This window comes from Neofelis nebulosa, chromosome 5 (assembly GCF_028018385.1).
Source record: "Neofelis nebulosa isolate mNeoNeb1 chromosome 5, mNeoNeb1.pri, whole genome shotgun sequence".
Taxonomy (NCBI): Eukaryota; Metazoa; Chordata; class Mammalia; order Carnivora; family Felidae; genus Neofelis; species Neofelis nebulosa.
This window is the reverse complement of record NC_080786.1, coordinates 88,942,449-88,955,956: the sequence shown is the minus strand read 5'-3', so window position 1 is coordinate 88,955,956 and position 13,508 is coordinate 88,942,449. Positions and strand designations below refer to the sequence as shown.

General features: G+C 44.9%; 1 protein-coding gene across 2 annotated transcripts in view; it reads right to left on the bottom strand.

Annotated features, from left to right (window-relative positions):
• Nucleotides 1–6,397: 6,397 nt before the first annotated feature.
• HEG1 (heart development protein with EGF like domains 1) overlaps nt 6,398–13,508 on the bottom strand; it is a 91,149-nt gene continuing 84,038 nt past the window's right edge. For both annotated transcript variants that reach the window (XM_058731092.1, XM_058731093.1), the window contains exon 18: nt 6,398–11,667. In XM_058731092.1, the coding sequence (XP_058587075.1) occupies nt 11,518–11,667 (150 nt within the window). In that variant the 3' untranslated portion in view covers nt 6,398–11,517. The remainder of the gene's footprint in view (nt 11,668–13,508) is intronic.

Here is a 13,508-nt window from a genome sequence, read left to right as displayed (position 1 = left end):
TTTTGAAAGGAATCTTTTTTTTTTTTCTGAGTGGTAGATCTCAATGGTATGCTTAAAATATGCACTGACCCACATTGTAAACAGGTGTGCGGTCATCCACACTTTGTTGTTCCATTTATAGAAACAGACAGAATAGATTTAGTACAATTCCTAAGGGCCCTAGGATTTCGGGAATGGCAAATGAGCACTGGCTTCAGCTTTAGGTCACCAGCTGCATTAGCCCCTAATAAGAGAATCAGCCTGTCCTTTGAAACTTTGAAGCCAGGCATTGACTTCTCTCTGGTTATGAAAGTCCTAGATGGCATCTTCTTTCAATAGAAGGCTGTTCTGATCACAGTGAAAATCTGTTTGGTGTAGCCACATCCATTAATTACCTGAACTAGATCTTCTGGATAACTTCCTGCAGCTTCTGCATCAGCACCTGTTGCTTTGCCTTGCACTTTTCTGTTATGGAGATGGCTTCTCTCCTTAAGCCTCATGAACCAACATCTGCTAGCTTCCAACTTTTCCCCTGCAGCTTCCTCACCTCCTCCGCCTTCACAGAATTGAAGAGAGTTAGAGTCTTGCTCTGGATTAGGCTTTGGCTTAAGGAAATGTTGTGTCTGGTTTGACCTTCTATCCAGATCACTAACACTTCCTCCCTATCAGCAATAAGGCTTTGTCATCATTTGTGTGTTTCCTAGAGTAGTACTTTTTCTTTTCTTCAAGAACTTTCCTTCACAACTTGGCTAACTGGTGCAAGAGGCGTAGCTTTTGGCGTGTCTCAGCTTTCAACGGGTCTTCCTCACTAAGCTAAATCATTTTTAGCTTTTGCTTTAGTGACAGACACGTGACTCTTCCTTTCACTTGAACACTTACAGGCCACTGTAGGATTATTAACTGGCCTGATTTCAATACTGCTGTGTCTCAGGGAATCAGGTGGCCCAAGGAGAGGGAGAGAGTTGGGGGAATGGCTGGTTGGTGGAGCAGTCAGAATACACACATTTTTCTATCAAATTGGCTGTCTTATATGAGCTCAGTTCATGGCGCCCCCAATTACAATAGTAACATCAAAGGTCACTGATCACAGATCACCATAACCCACATAATAATGAACAAGTTTGAGATATTGCGAGAATTACCAAAATGTGAAGGAGACATGAAACGAGCAAATGCTATTGGAAAAATGGGGCCTGTAGACTTGCTCAATACAGGACTGTCACAAACCTTCAATTTGTAACAAATGGAATGTCTGCAATGCACCATAAAGCAAAGTGCAATAAAATGAGATATGCCTGTACTGTGAAAACACATAAGACATAGTTTTTAAAAACTTATTATTTAACTTCAGACAGTATGGATTGATCCACCTGCTCTGAAAAGTAAGGGAAAGAGCATCTCATTCTCGTATACTTCGTGTTTTTGTTACTTACATTGTATTTTTACTTTGCCGGGGTTTTGTAAGCTTTATATTCTACTCCTAAATTTTAATTATTTTTCTTCACTCTTAGGTCTATAGTTAAACAGTTTCAATACTTACCCTCATGGCTTCTCCATTCCTAAATTCAGGATTTTGATTTTTCTCCTGGTTGGCTGGACTTCACCATGGAATAATTTTTTGGGTGCTGGGTTCCCTGAAATATTTTCTTTTATAAAACCCCTCCCTATTGCTTTCATGATGAAATAAATAACTTTGTAGATATTGCTTCATTGTCCTCAAGCTTTGTGTGTTGCTGTGAAGTCTGAGGCCAGCTTGATTCTGTCCTTTTGAAAAGGACTTCGTTTTTATACTTGACACTAACCTAGTTTTAAAAATGGAAAAAATACCCACTGACGACTAAGATGTGAGGAATGCCACAGCTTTGTCAAGACCCTATCCTAGTGAGTGGCTCATAGGGGCCCAGGATTTGTATCCAGATCTGCCTCTGAAGCCTGTACTCTTTTTTTTTTTTTTAATTTTTTTTTTTAACGTTTTATTTATTTTTGAGACAGGGAGAGACAGAGCATGAACAGGGGAGGGTCAGAGAGAGGGAGACACAGAATCTGAAACAGGCTCCAGGCTCCGAGCTGTCAGCACAGAGCCCGACGCGGGGCTCGAACTCACGGACCGCGAGACCATGACCTGAGCTGAAGTCGGCTGCTTAACCGACTGAGCCACCCAGGCGCCCCAAGCCTGTACTCTTTTAAGCACTGTGTGATGATGCTTCTTTCTTGGACAACAACCAGGAACAATAGGAAACTTTGGGAAAAGTAACTCAGGCTCATAGGGCTTTCGTTTCTTCTTTCATAAAATGGCCTAGCTGGAACATGTCAGTGGTTCTCAGATTCAAACGTGTAAAAAAACAAAACAAACAAACAAACGAACAAAAAAACTAGTGCTATGTCCCAAACTAGTGATGTGGAGGAAATGGATACAGAGGTGCTTGCTAACTAAGTGTGGGCACAAAAACGGAAAGAAAGAAAAAAGAAAGAAAGAAAGAAAGAAAGAAAGAAAGAAAGAAAGAAAGAAAGAACAAACGAACTACCATTTGCTATCACCATTGTTTCATAAAATAAAGGTCATTTTATAACTAAAAAAGTAGAAAGGATATTATCTCCTAAAAATATATTTATTATTTAAAAAAATTTTTTAATGTTTATTTTCAGAGAGAGTGCGCATGTGCATGCACACACAGGAGAAGGGCAGAGAGAGAGAGAGAGGGAGAGAGAGGATCCCAAGCACGCTCCACACTCAGTGCAGAGCCTGACGCAGGGCTTGATCTCAAGACTGTGAGATCACAATCTGAGCTGAAATCAAGAGTCAGACGCTTATCCGAATGAACCACCCTGATGCCCCAAAGATACCACGTTTAAATTGAACAAATTTAGCTTTTTGAAAAACTCACTACTTATTTCATGCATTGGCCTCAGCCCAGTGATGACTTCTTCCTGGCCCAGCTCCTCTCCAAGGGCAGGTTTTGTGCACCACTGGCCTAGACCTCACTGAAATGCTCTCCAGGTCTCATATTCAAAGATTCTGTGAGCAAAGATGACCCCATTCTTGCTTTCCTAGGTTTGGATGGCTATATTCCAATCCCTTGGTCTTTAGAAAGGAATTAGTTTCAATGTGAAAGGTGAATCAACCAATAAGGAAGTAAGGAAGCTGAGAAATCTGTGGTTGGGATGCTGGGTGTGGAGTGACAATTAAGATGGACTTTGTTACTCAATTTCTCGAGTCATCGCTGGGCTAAATATAGATCAAGTTCCCCGTGGAGAATAACGTACTGTATTGTGCAACACAACTTTTGTCTTATTGACATCATAGTGATAATGCCTGACGATGGGATTTGGCAGCTGTGAGGTAAGCAGGAGGAAAAGGCAGAGGAACTAATATTCTAGCTTTATCTGAACAAGACAGCTGCTTCAAGCACACCTACCGTGGAGCCTGTGAAACACATCTACTCAATGCCAGCTTCGTCCCAGGCCCAGAGGTAAACGATGCATCCTATTGTTCAGATACACTTTTTATTTTTCTGGTAACTTTTTGAAATGTTTTTATTTTTGAAGCAGGGGGAGAAGAGAGAGTGCGGGAGGGACAGAGGATCTGAAGTGGGTTCCACACTGACAGCTGAGAGCCCAACATGGGGCTTGAACTCATGAACTGTGAGATCATGACCTGAGCTGAAGTCAGAGGTTCAACCAACTGAGCCACCCAGGCGCCCCATTCAGATACACTTTAGAGACATCCTATCACTTAATCTCTCAACATACTTCTGAATTAGGATATCATTATTTCTAATTTCATAGAGGAGGAAAGTAATGATCCGAATAGTCAAAAAATTCATCAAGATCTCACAGCTAATAAACTGTTTCAAACCTAGGTCATTCTGGTTCAAAAGCTCATCCATATCACAAAGTTTCAAGCATCGGGCTTAAAAAATATTAGCCACCATTGAAGGTCTCTAATGTGACCTGCTAAAAAACCAGACAAAAAAATAATCACACAAACCTAAAATCACTTAGTTGGACAATTTCAATGATAATCATAAATGTTCCATGGCATCGAACTAGTGACCAAGCAATTCATGTAAACATCAGTCACTAGTGTTAATTTTAGAGCGCTGTGCTGGTCAGGACGGACCAGGTAATGCTGCAGTAAATGACTCCTAAATCTCAGTACGTAACAAAGCAAAAGGATATCTCTAAGCCCGATGAGCCAGGGTCCCAGGCCAACACTAGTGGCTGCACTTCAACATGTATTTCCATGACTGCTGAGACAAGAGGAGTGAACCTTACACACTGGCTCTTAAAGGGTCTTCCCAGAAGTGTTACATTTCACTTCCACTCACATTTCTTTGGTCAAACCAAGTCACATGGCCCTATTTCAAAAGAGGCGGGAAGTGCATCCTACCATGTGCCTGGAAGGAGGAAAGCTGGAAATGTTTAGAGAACAGCAGAAATGCCCCTCCCTACCTCCAAGCAACCACTCATCTTTTTTCCTGTCCCCATAGTTTTGTCTTTTCTGGAATGTAATATAGATGGAATTATACAGTATGAAGGCTTTTATGTCTGGCTCTTTTCACTTAGCACAATGGTTGTGAGACTCACGCAAGGGGTGCTGCCTGCTGCGATAGTTTGTTCCTTTTCTTTGCTGAGTAGTATTTCATCGTACCATTGTTCCACAATCCACCAGGCAAAGGGCTTCCTGGCGCATCTTTAAAGCCCTGCTTGGGCTTTGCTACAAGAGATCTTTGCTAAGTGTTCCTGTTCAGTGTGTGTCACAGCCGTGTGCATACTCGCTATCACGGAGCCTCCAGCCTGCAGCTACTGGAGTGACTAAGTCTCCAGGACCTCCAACTTCAGTGTATTTCTCCTGTTGCAAAGTTTCAACTTCCACTTATTCACTCATTGTGTTTTAGCAAATGCTTGTTAGGTGCCAGGCACTGAACTTATAATATTCAATAGGACAGGCTCCATTCCCACCCTTAGAGTTTACAATTTTGCAATCATTAATCCCTTCATGATATGGGGAGCAGGTGGAGGGACGGGGAAGGGAATTGTCAATACTTTGACAGCAAGTCCAAGGTCTTTGGGACCAGTTACTAATGAATCAACTTCGGTCTGGCATCATGATCTGGGACAAACAGCCATGACATTTAGAGAATGTCTACCAGTGGTCAGAGCCCAGGCCTTCTGATGGTACTTTAAGTTTTTATGAGGGCAATAAAAATCAACAAGTGTCTTTATTCCTGGCATCTCTCTTCTTTCTGGAGTTCATGCTTGCTGCGTGAGATGGTTGCATGATGCCACAACCCAGTTCTGGGGATGTCAGAGATATCTTGGCCATCTAGTACCCCGTACAGAAGGACTCTGGCCTATCTAATCTATAGATTATGCCCCTTACCTTTCGTCACTTCCCAAGCAACTGGAACAACTCCGTGTACATTGGTGAAGTCCTTTTACAGATATTTTTTAGGTCTTTACTTACTGGCGAATCGATGCCTGAGGTGGAGGCACAACATTCCCGGGTCAGATGCACAAGAAGGGCAAGCTCTCCGGCCAGTTTGTCAGTGGACAGCATTGGACCCGTTTTAGGTCCCAAACAGATACCAGGGGTGAGTGGGTCTGAAAACGCCGTGATGTTTATCACGTCTGGCTGAGCTGGGTAGGAAAAAGAGAGGGGTCAGTCCTGGGCTCCTGTGAAGATCTCGGTTGGGGTGGCCTGGGAAAGCGGAGTTGGGGGGAGCCGGGTCAGGACAGGAGAGTGCTGCTGGTCATCTCCATTCTGAGATGTTTGAGGGACTGCAACCCTGATCTAGTCTGCCCGAAGTTCACCATCATGCACCAAGCTGCCATTATTAGCCTCTCCTAGTGCCCAACGTTTCTGTCATAAAGCATCCAGGAGGTTCATCCATCCCTGCCATGAAAGGCACTGAAGGAAGCAAATAATTAATGAACATAACATCTAGCCAGGCAGCCACATTCACTGGCCAGTGTAAGGGAAAGGCTCAGGCTCATGGCCCATCTCTTCAAGTTCCACGAATTCTCCCTGCCACAGAGCACAGATATGCTTATAGCCCTTCCCCCTCCAAGATGGGAAGAGTTGGCCTGGGGTGGTGGAGGGGGCCATTCAGGAGGAAATGTTTAACATCTGAATTGGTTACCTAAACTCTCCAATCCACAGAAAGAAAAGTAAGGTAAACAAAAGCAGGTGTTATACCTGAATTAGGCTTTTTATCATTTAGGTCAGTGTGACTGTCCATCCACCCATCATCAAAAGTGTCTTTCCTCACTGTGCTGGGCACTGAGGATACAGAAATGACTCAATCCCTAGATTTGCCATGCAAGAGTTCACTGCACAGTCCCACTGTTAACTTGTGAAGGGTAACTTGCTGTACTCTGGTCTAATTAGCTTGTTAGTATGAGAAAAACACACAAGGAAAATGATATTCATTTTATTGCATCATTTACTGACTAGAACGCCAGACTTAAAGTAGGTATAAGTATAAAAATAACCAAATTCTTACAAATAATACTTTGCTGCTACAGTACTGAATAATTAGTGGAGGTTGCAATTATAATACAACTTTAAATAACATTCTCATAATGGTTTTAACACAATCAACCAGGGGCTAAGGTTTAAAGGTTTGCAAAAAGAAACTCGGGACAATGTGAAAACTCAAGAAGTTCATATCCCAGCTACGTGCTTCATTTAACCATAAATCCAGCGACACAAACAGTAACAAAACTCACAGCAACCCAGGATGAAAGACATTTTTTTTTTTTTTAAAGAAACAGGCCAAGGTAATACAGAAATCTGTGTTAGTTTCCCAGGTAGACCTGGTTCCATCCCACTTCTGTCCAGTCCCCTCCTTCCTACACAAGAACTCTGCACCTGCAGTGCATGTCCAAAAATACATATAAAACCAGAATCTAATATGCAGATCCTTTGAAAGCCTCTTGAAAAATGCAGAGGGGACAAAGCTGGTCTAAGACCCGTCTCTTTGTAAACCTTAATTGTCCCCTTTGGTTTCACAGGCTTTTCTGTGAGCGGTTGACACCAACTAGGATGGATTATAACACTATTGAAAAGATATTTTAGCACAACAAATTCACTGACATTTAATACTCTGATGTTTCTAGTATTTTAACCAGTTTCCTTCTCTGGGGATTTAAGAAAAAAAAAAAAAAAAGAAAAACAGAACACACACTCAAAAGACAATTCTACAAAACCGTAGCTCTCTTCCAAAAATGCACATGAGAGCCTCAGAATGATGCTTTGTCAAGAAGGAGGAAAGGACAGGTCCCTTTTAACTCCACACAAGTCTTCACATAGAAAAATATCTTTGATATTAAGGGCAGTTTGAAAGATAGAAAATACTGAACTTTGTATTCTTTCTGTCTCCAAAGAAGTACTCTTGCTTTGAAATCAGTGTATCTTAGAGCTATGGGTCTCAACCCTACTTTGGGGTACACTGGGCTGACCTAAGCCAGGAGCAACTAGAATGCTCAGCTTTGGCTTCTTCAGGCAAAGTTCCCAGAGTTACCGCGCACCTGGGCACTTCGCCAGTGGGCAAGATGGCTTCATGGAGGCCCCACAAAGCCACGTGTGAGGGATGACCCTAATGTGCCTGCTCTGGGAACTTTCACATCTGAAAAATATCGTCCTTCAAAAACATTCTCTCTGGCAGCCATCCTGCCTTGTCTTGCAAAGATGCTGCCCTTCTGTTTGGGCCAACTTCTTAAGAATTACCTCTTGAAGAGCTTAATACTCACATCTTTGTTTATAATTTCAAATGCTATCAGCCAGCTTGATTACACTACCCATTCAACAATTTTGGCTCTAAATGACTTAGCTGCTTCTGAAAATAAAATTTCGTCAAAGAAGGAAGATTTGTCAGCATTTAAGACATTCAACTGAATATGTTCCCAATTTCTGATAACGTTCACAAAAATGTGCTTCCAGTATGTGGGAGCCATAGCCTTACCATGGGAACAAGGCCAAACAGCCCTGAGATGGACATCTAAGTCTGGCTGTGTTTGTCAGAAAACTGGGTCATCGCCTTACCCTTCCTACACTCAAAGCCACGCACCAGTATGCTTCTTGCTAAGCACAAGCCAGTCGTTATTAATGATGACCTCAAGTGTCCAAGAAATATATGCAATAACAAACCCGAAAGGACTTTTTCCAAAAGGATTCAACTTTTTTTTTTTTTTTTGCATTTCATCTCATTAGTTTAGTTAATGCTTAATAATATTAAGGTTATTTATTTTTTCTTAAGTATATTTTAAGCCCAGTCTCTCATGCCCTCTTTGACATTTAAGGTACATTTAGACGGCGAGGCATTCACCATGTTGGCAAGGCAGGGAGAAGGGTTTGAATCCTGGCTCTCCAAGGCAAGATATTTTTCCTCTCTGGAAGTTCACAGGTACAAGAAACGGACACTCTCATGCATACTTCACAAGGGTGTGGTGAGTGAGGCCAGGGACGTTGCACAGAGCCTGGCCATAGTGGGAACACCAGAGATTCTGGCTGTGACAGGTAGACTTCGTAAGTTGTCTCCAGTGTCCTGGGCTGACTCATGGGGCAGAGAGGAAAAGACAGGAGAAATAAGAGCCCCTGGAGTTTAAACAAAACCCACAGTTGCCAGGTGGCTGGCAGGTGAGTCCCACCCTGCTCTGAGAGTCCCAGCAAAGTGTTTCCGCTTGCTACAGGACGCATGGTTTCTATTCAGTCAGCTCTCCCTGCAGAAGTTTAAGCCTCCCAAGAGCAGTTAAGTGTCACTTTTCCCTTCCACCTTCCCCTAGCTGTGGGGCCCCAGGGAGGCAGGACCATGGTATTTCTACGAGCACGGATCACACATTCCAGGTACAGGGGCTGATACCGAGCCCCTATACGGGAGCTGAGAGCTTCTGCTTGCCAGGGGTGCCCCCAGCCCTGTCCCTTCAATCCAGCAGCTGCTGCTGTCCTATTGGTTGTTTGCCCTAGGCCCAGGCAGGTCCTTTAGGAGGTATTAACCCCAGGCTGGGGCAAAGCCAGCCTCTCCCTTCCTCACTCAGGGTGGCAGCTGGCACCGGATAACAATCATGCTGTTTGCATACCTTCTTAGACCCTCACGCTTTTGAGATACACCTTCTCCAACCCCACAGCCTCCTAGAAATGAGATACATATGAACTTAACATTGTACGGGTCCTCCTTTTTTCACAGTAAATGAAAAACAATATTCTTAATCCATTTCATGTGCACAAAACGTACTCACAGGAAAGCATTCTTGGAACTCACAGGACACTGTTCTCTGGACTTTGGGATTCTTCCCAAGAATGCTTTTGAGACAGAACACTTCATTTTATGTAACTTCTAGCTTCTAGTCCTGACACAGGAGATGATTTGTCAGCTGTGATGTCATCCAACACCCTTAGCTGAATAAGCCTGGGAATAGCTCCCTGCCATGGCTCTGGGTCCCTGGGAGGAGCAAGGATCAATATCAAGAGCCAGGAAGCTAGGCTACTCGTGAGACAGCCGAGCCTGTAGGCTATGGTGAGCCGGAATGCAGGGGCTCAGAGCTCTCCAGTTAGATGCAAGACCAGGAGGCACAAAGGGCTGTTTGCTTCCCCAGAGAGATCCAAGACCCAAGGATTCTGAAAGGTGATGCTCTGAAATTTTAAGTCGGCATCCACTGACAAAAACAGAATTCTTTGCGTATCTCGGGAGATGAGTGCAATTTAACGACTAAGAAGCATCACACCTGATTTGTGTTCCTGCTGCAGCAGGGTATTGTGGCTCGTGGAGACCCCGGGACACAGGAGTTGACACTTAAGACGGTTAGGACGAGGATTACATAAGAATAAGGATGAGATACATTCTAAAAAGAGAACTCTGAGAAAACAACCACACCCAAGACTTAACTGTCCCCGAAGGCTACACCGCTTCCATGAATGCAGGTGCCACTGAGCTCCAAGCTTCAGGATGGGAACAATTCTTTTGCCACTGTGTTCTCATCCCAAAACAGGATGTTTCAAAAGCAGATGATGAGAACAATTGCAGTTCCCCAAGCAGCACTTAAAGACGCTGAGTACGGGGTATGCCCCCTCCTCCCAGGACCCATCTCGCAGGCATAATAAATAAGACAGGTGGAATTTCCTTCCCAAAGGCAAACTCTCAACTCCTTAACTGGCCACAAGTCTTTAGCTCTCCAATGCTGACTTAAATGATGTTTCTGGAGGGAACCATGCAGCGGTATAAAGAGGTACAAATTACTGCATGAGTGAAAATAAGTTATTCAGTGAATAAACAGCTTTGAGCAGTTGGTTGAAAGTTCGCACTGAGTCAGTGGACAAGATCTGGCATACAATCAAAGAAGGCTGCACTAGTAAGGAAGCAGACTCACAGACGGGACGTGTGGCTCTATCCCAGCTCCCTAGGCTTCCTCAGGAACCCACATGGCTTCCCAAAGCACTGGGTTTCAGGAAACTGAACGTGCCCCATCAGCCTGCTCCTTTCACCACATTCAGCTGCGGGGACTCCATCAGGCTGCTTTTCCATTAGTGGTGGAATGCCCCTCAGACCCAGTCTGCATTCTGCTCTCCATTTCTACTGCATACACATAGTACTTGGGCCTCAAAGGTGGGGGGCGAGGCGCTCAGGGACGAGAAGCACCCCACCGCCTCCAGCTCTGAGAGTCCCCCACCAGGGCCCTCGCCCAGCGCCTGTGCCCACTGCTACCTGCTGGGCCTCACCACAGGCAGGGGGCGCCTCTATTGAAAACCACGTGGAGCTTGTTTTGCCCGGATCCAGACTTATTTGAAAAAGTGGGATGTAACTGCAGAGGGAAAAAATACCCCTAAATAAACGTGTCACCTTGATTAAAAAACAAAGTGGAGTGTGTGCTGTGCCTCATAAATTTCAATTCCTCATTTTGAGGGTGGGCTTGGAAACTGCAGGAGACCTAGAAGCCCACGAAAATACTGTATGTTCCCCTACAGCATCTCCAAACCTTAGCGGTATGTTTATCATCGTCATCTGTTGTTGAGCATGTAGATACTGGGCAGGAACACAACAAAAGGGCCAGTGCTCTGCCGTAAATTAACCACCACCCAACTGAGGCCTATGGAAGTGTCTGAGGAAGAGAGGCCTTCTTTCTGGAACAGTCTTGAAACAAATCCGAAAGGAGACCTCCCTATCCAATTTACTAAAGTGCAAACTGAGGAAAGACTAGGTCCTGGTGAAGGTGCCTGACCATGTGCCTGGCTAACAGTCAGCCCTCGGCCGGTGGTGGCTGCTGAACTGAGAGACTCCTGGTACCGGCCCATGTTCACGTTCACAGTAACAGTGCAGGTGCCTAACAAGCAGCCCTCAGTTCCACGTCCCCGCATCCATCTGTCTCCTTCCACCGTGGTTACGCCCCTCACGCCTGTCCCGCTTCCTGCTTGCCATTCACATGTGGCTCCGCGAGTCCTGGGAGCAGCCAGTATTCGCGGGCCCCCCTGGTACAGTACTCTGAGCAGCCGAGATCCCACAAGTTGCTCAGAGCAGTGGGCCCTCCCTCTCTCTTCCGCACTTAGAAATAGTCTCTTCTCCTGCTCTCATCACTGATGAAAGATGGGTTATACTGTCCAGGGAAGATGCACGAGTGCCGTGACCCCGGCAGTCCAGTGTAGGCCGGGTAGAGTCCATTTCGTTCAAGTTCAGGATTCCTTACACCTGTGGGCTGGTAGTCAGAAAGAAAAGGAGAAAAGTCAATTTATTATTCATGGATCTAATTTAATGTGTGTGTGGTTTTGTGTTTTTAAGAATAATGCTATGTTTTAACAAACCTACGATGGAGGCAGCTAAACACAGCAGAGCAGGGCCCGACCCAGAAGTCAGAACCTTCCAGACCCTCCTTTCGTGAACCCTGGGATACTTTTGCCTATATTTCATTTTTTCTTTCTTTTCTTTCTTGCTTTCTTTTCTTTCTCTCCTTCCTCCCTCCCTCTTTCCTTCCTTCCTCTCTCTCTTTCTTTTCCTCCCTCCCTCCCTCCTCTTTCTTTCTTTCTTTCTCTCTCTCTCTCCCTTCCTTCCTTCCTCCCTCTCTCTCTTTCTTCCTTCCTTCCCTCCCTTTCCTTTCTTTTCTTCCTTTTTTCTTTCTTTCTTTCTTTCTTTCTTTCTTTCTTTCTTTCTTTCTTTCTTTCTTTCTTTCTTTCTTTCTTTCTTTCTTTCTTTTTCTTCCTTCTTTCCCTTCTCCTCCCCTCCCCTCCCCTCCCCTCCCCTCCTCTCCTCTCCTCTTTCTTTTCTTAGTAGGCTTTATGCCCAGCATGGAACTCAGTGCAGGCTTGAACTCATAACCCTGAGATCAAGACCTGAGCTGAGATCAAGAGTTGGACACTTAGCTGACTGTGCCACCCAGGTGCCCCTGCCTATATTTTAAAAGGAGATTAAAAAAACTATCAAGGGGAACCCAGCGATTTTAGACCAACATAGGAAAAGACCTGGGCTAATTATCAAGATTATTACCTGATTATTACCAGGTGTGTCTGTCTCTGTGGACCACAATGGCTTTAAATCCTCCCTGGCATTTAGCAGAACACTACTGTCTCTGCCATGAATGGGGAGTTGACTTTTGCAAGGTCATAGGACCAGCTGTCAAAGGTGGAGTGAGGACCTCAGAGCGGGAGGCCAACAGTGATTCTCAGGTGTCTCTGACCAGATCCTAGCTGAGAGCATCATGACTACCTAGCTGATGTGCAAAAGAAGCCCCCAAGGAATGACATGGCTACTTTGAAGAGGCCCTCACTGAGGACCACCAGGAGAAAATGCTTGCCTGGCAGAAAGAAAACACTGGATACGGCATATAATGAACGTGAATCCTCGGGGTGCCCAAAGTACACCTGAGACCACTGTGAGGGACAGCCTTCTCAGGTGACAAGCTGCTTCACGCCATAAGCGTAGGCCCTGCTTCTACAGACTGCTCAGCCTATTTCCGATGTGCAGATGGGGCTGGTCTAAGTTCCTGATGATATCTATTTAAGGCAACTCTTTAGCTAACTCCATGGAAACGAAGAGGAGTTGGTCCTACGACACCACGGGTCTGTCTGTCCCTATGTGATCTCACCACGCTGGGGTGAAGAGTCCCTAGTAAAATGTGCAAGTGTGCGGGCACACTTGGGTAAGCCCCCTGCTTGGTTAGCAGATATCTGCAGATACATGGCTGCAGTTATTAGAGTAAAAGGAGTTCCCAGACTGAGAAGGAAGCAAAGCACTTATGCAGGAACATCAGTGGGAACATTTCAACTAGCGCTGTTTGTGTCTGTGTTGATTTTTCCCCTTATTCCCCTTGTTCTTCCTCCAGTTTCCAGTTCTTCAAAGGGTCCACTGTTAACAACAGCATCCTTAGCGTGAACCCCTCCCGTCCAAAGTCTGAACCCTCACGGTTAGTCCCCATAGTAACCAGAGGTGTTGTGACTTCTGTCACAGGATTGCCTAGTGCTATTAAGTTCCCACAGGGCAAGGTCTCATGTTTATTGCTACCTCAAACGGGTCTACGTGGGATGAGAGGTCACCTATGTCTGT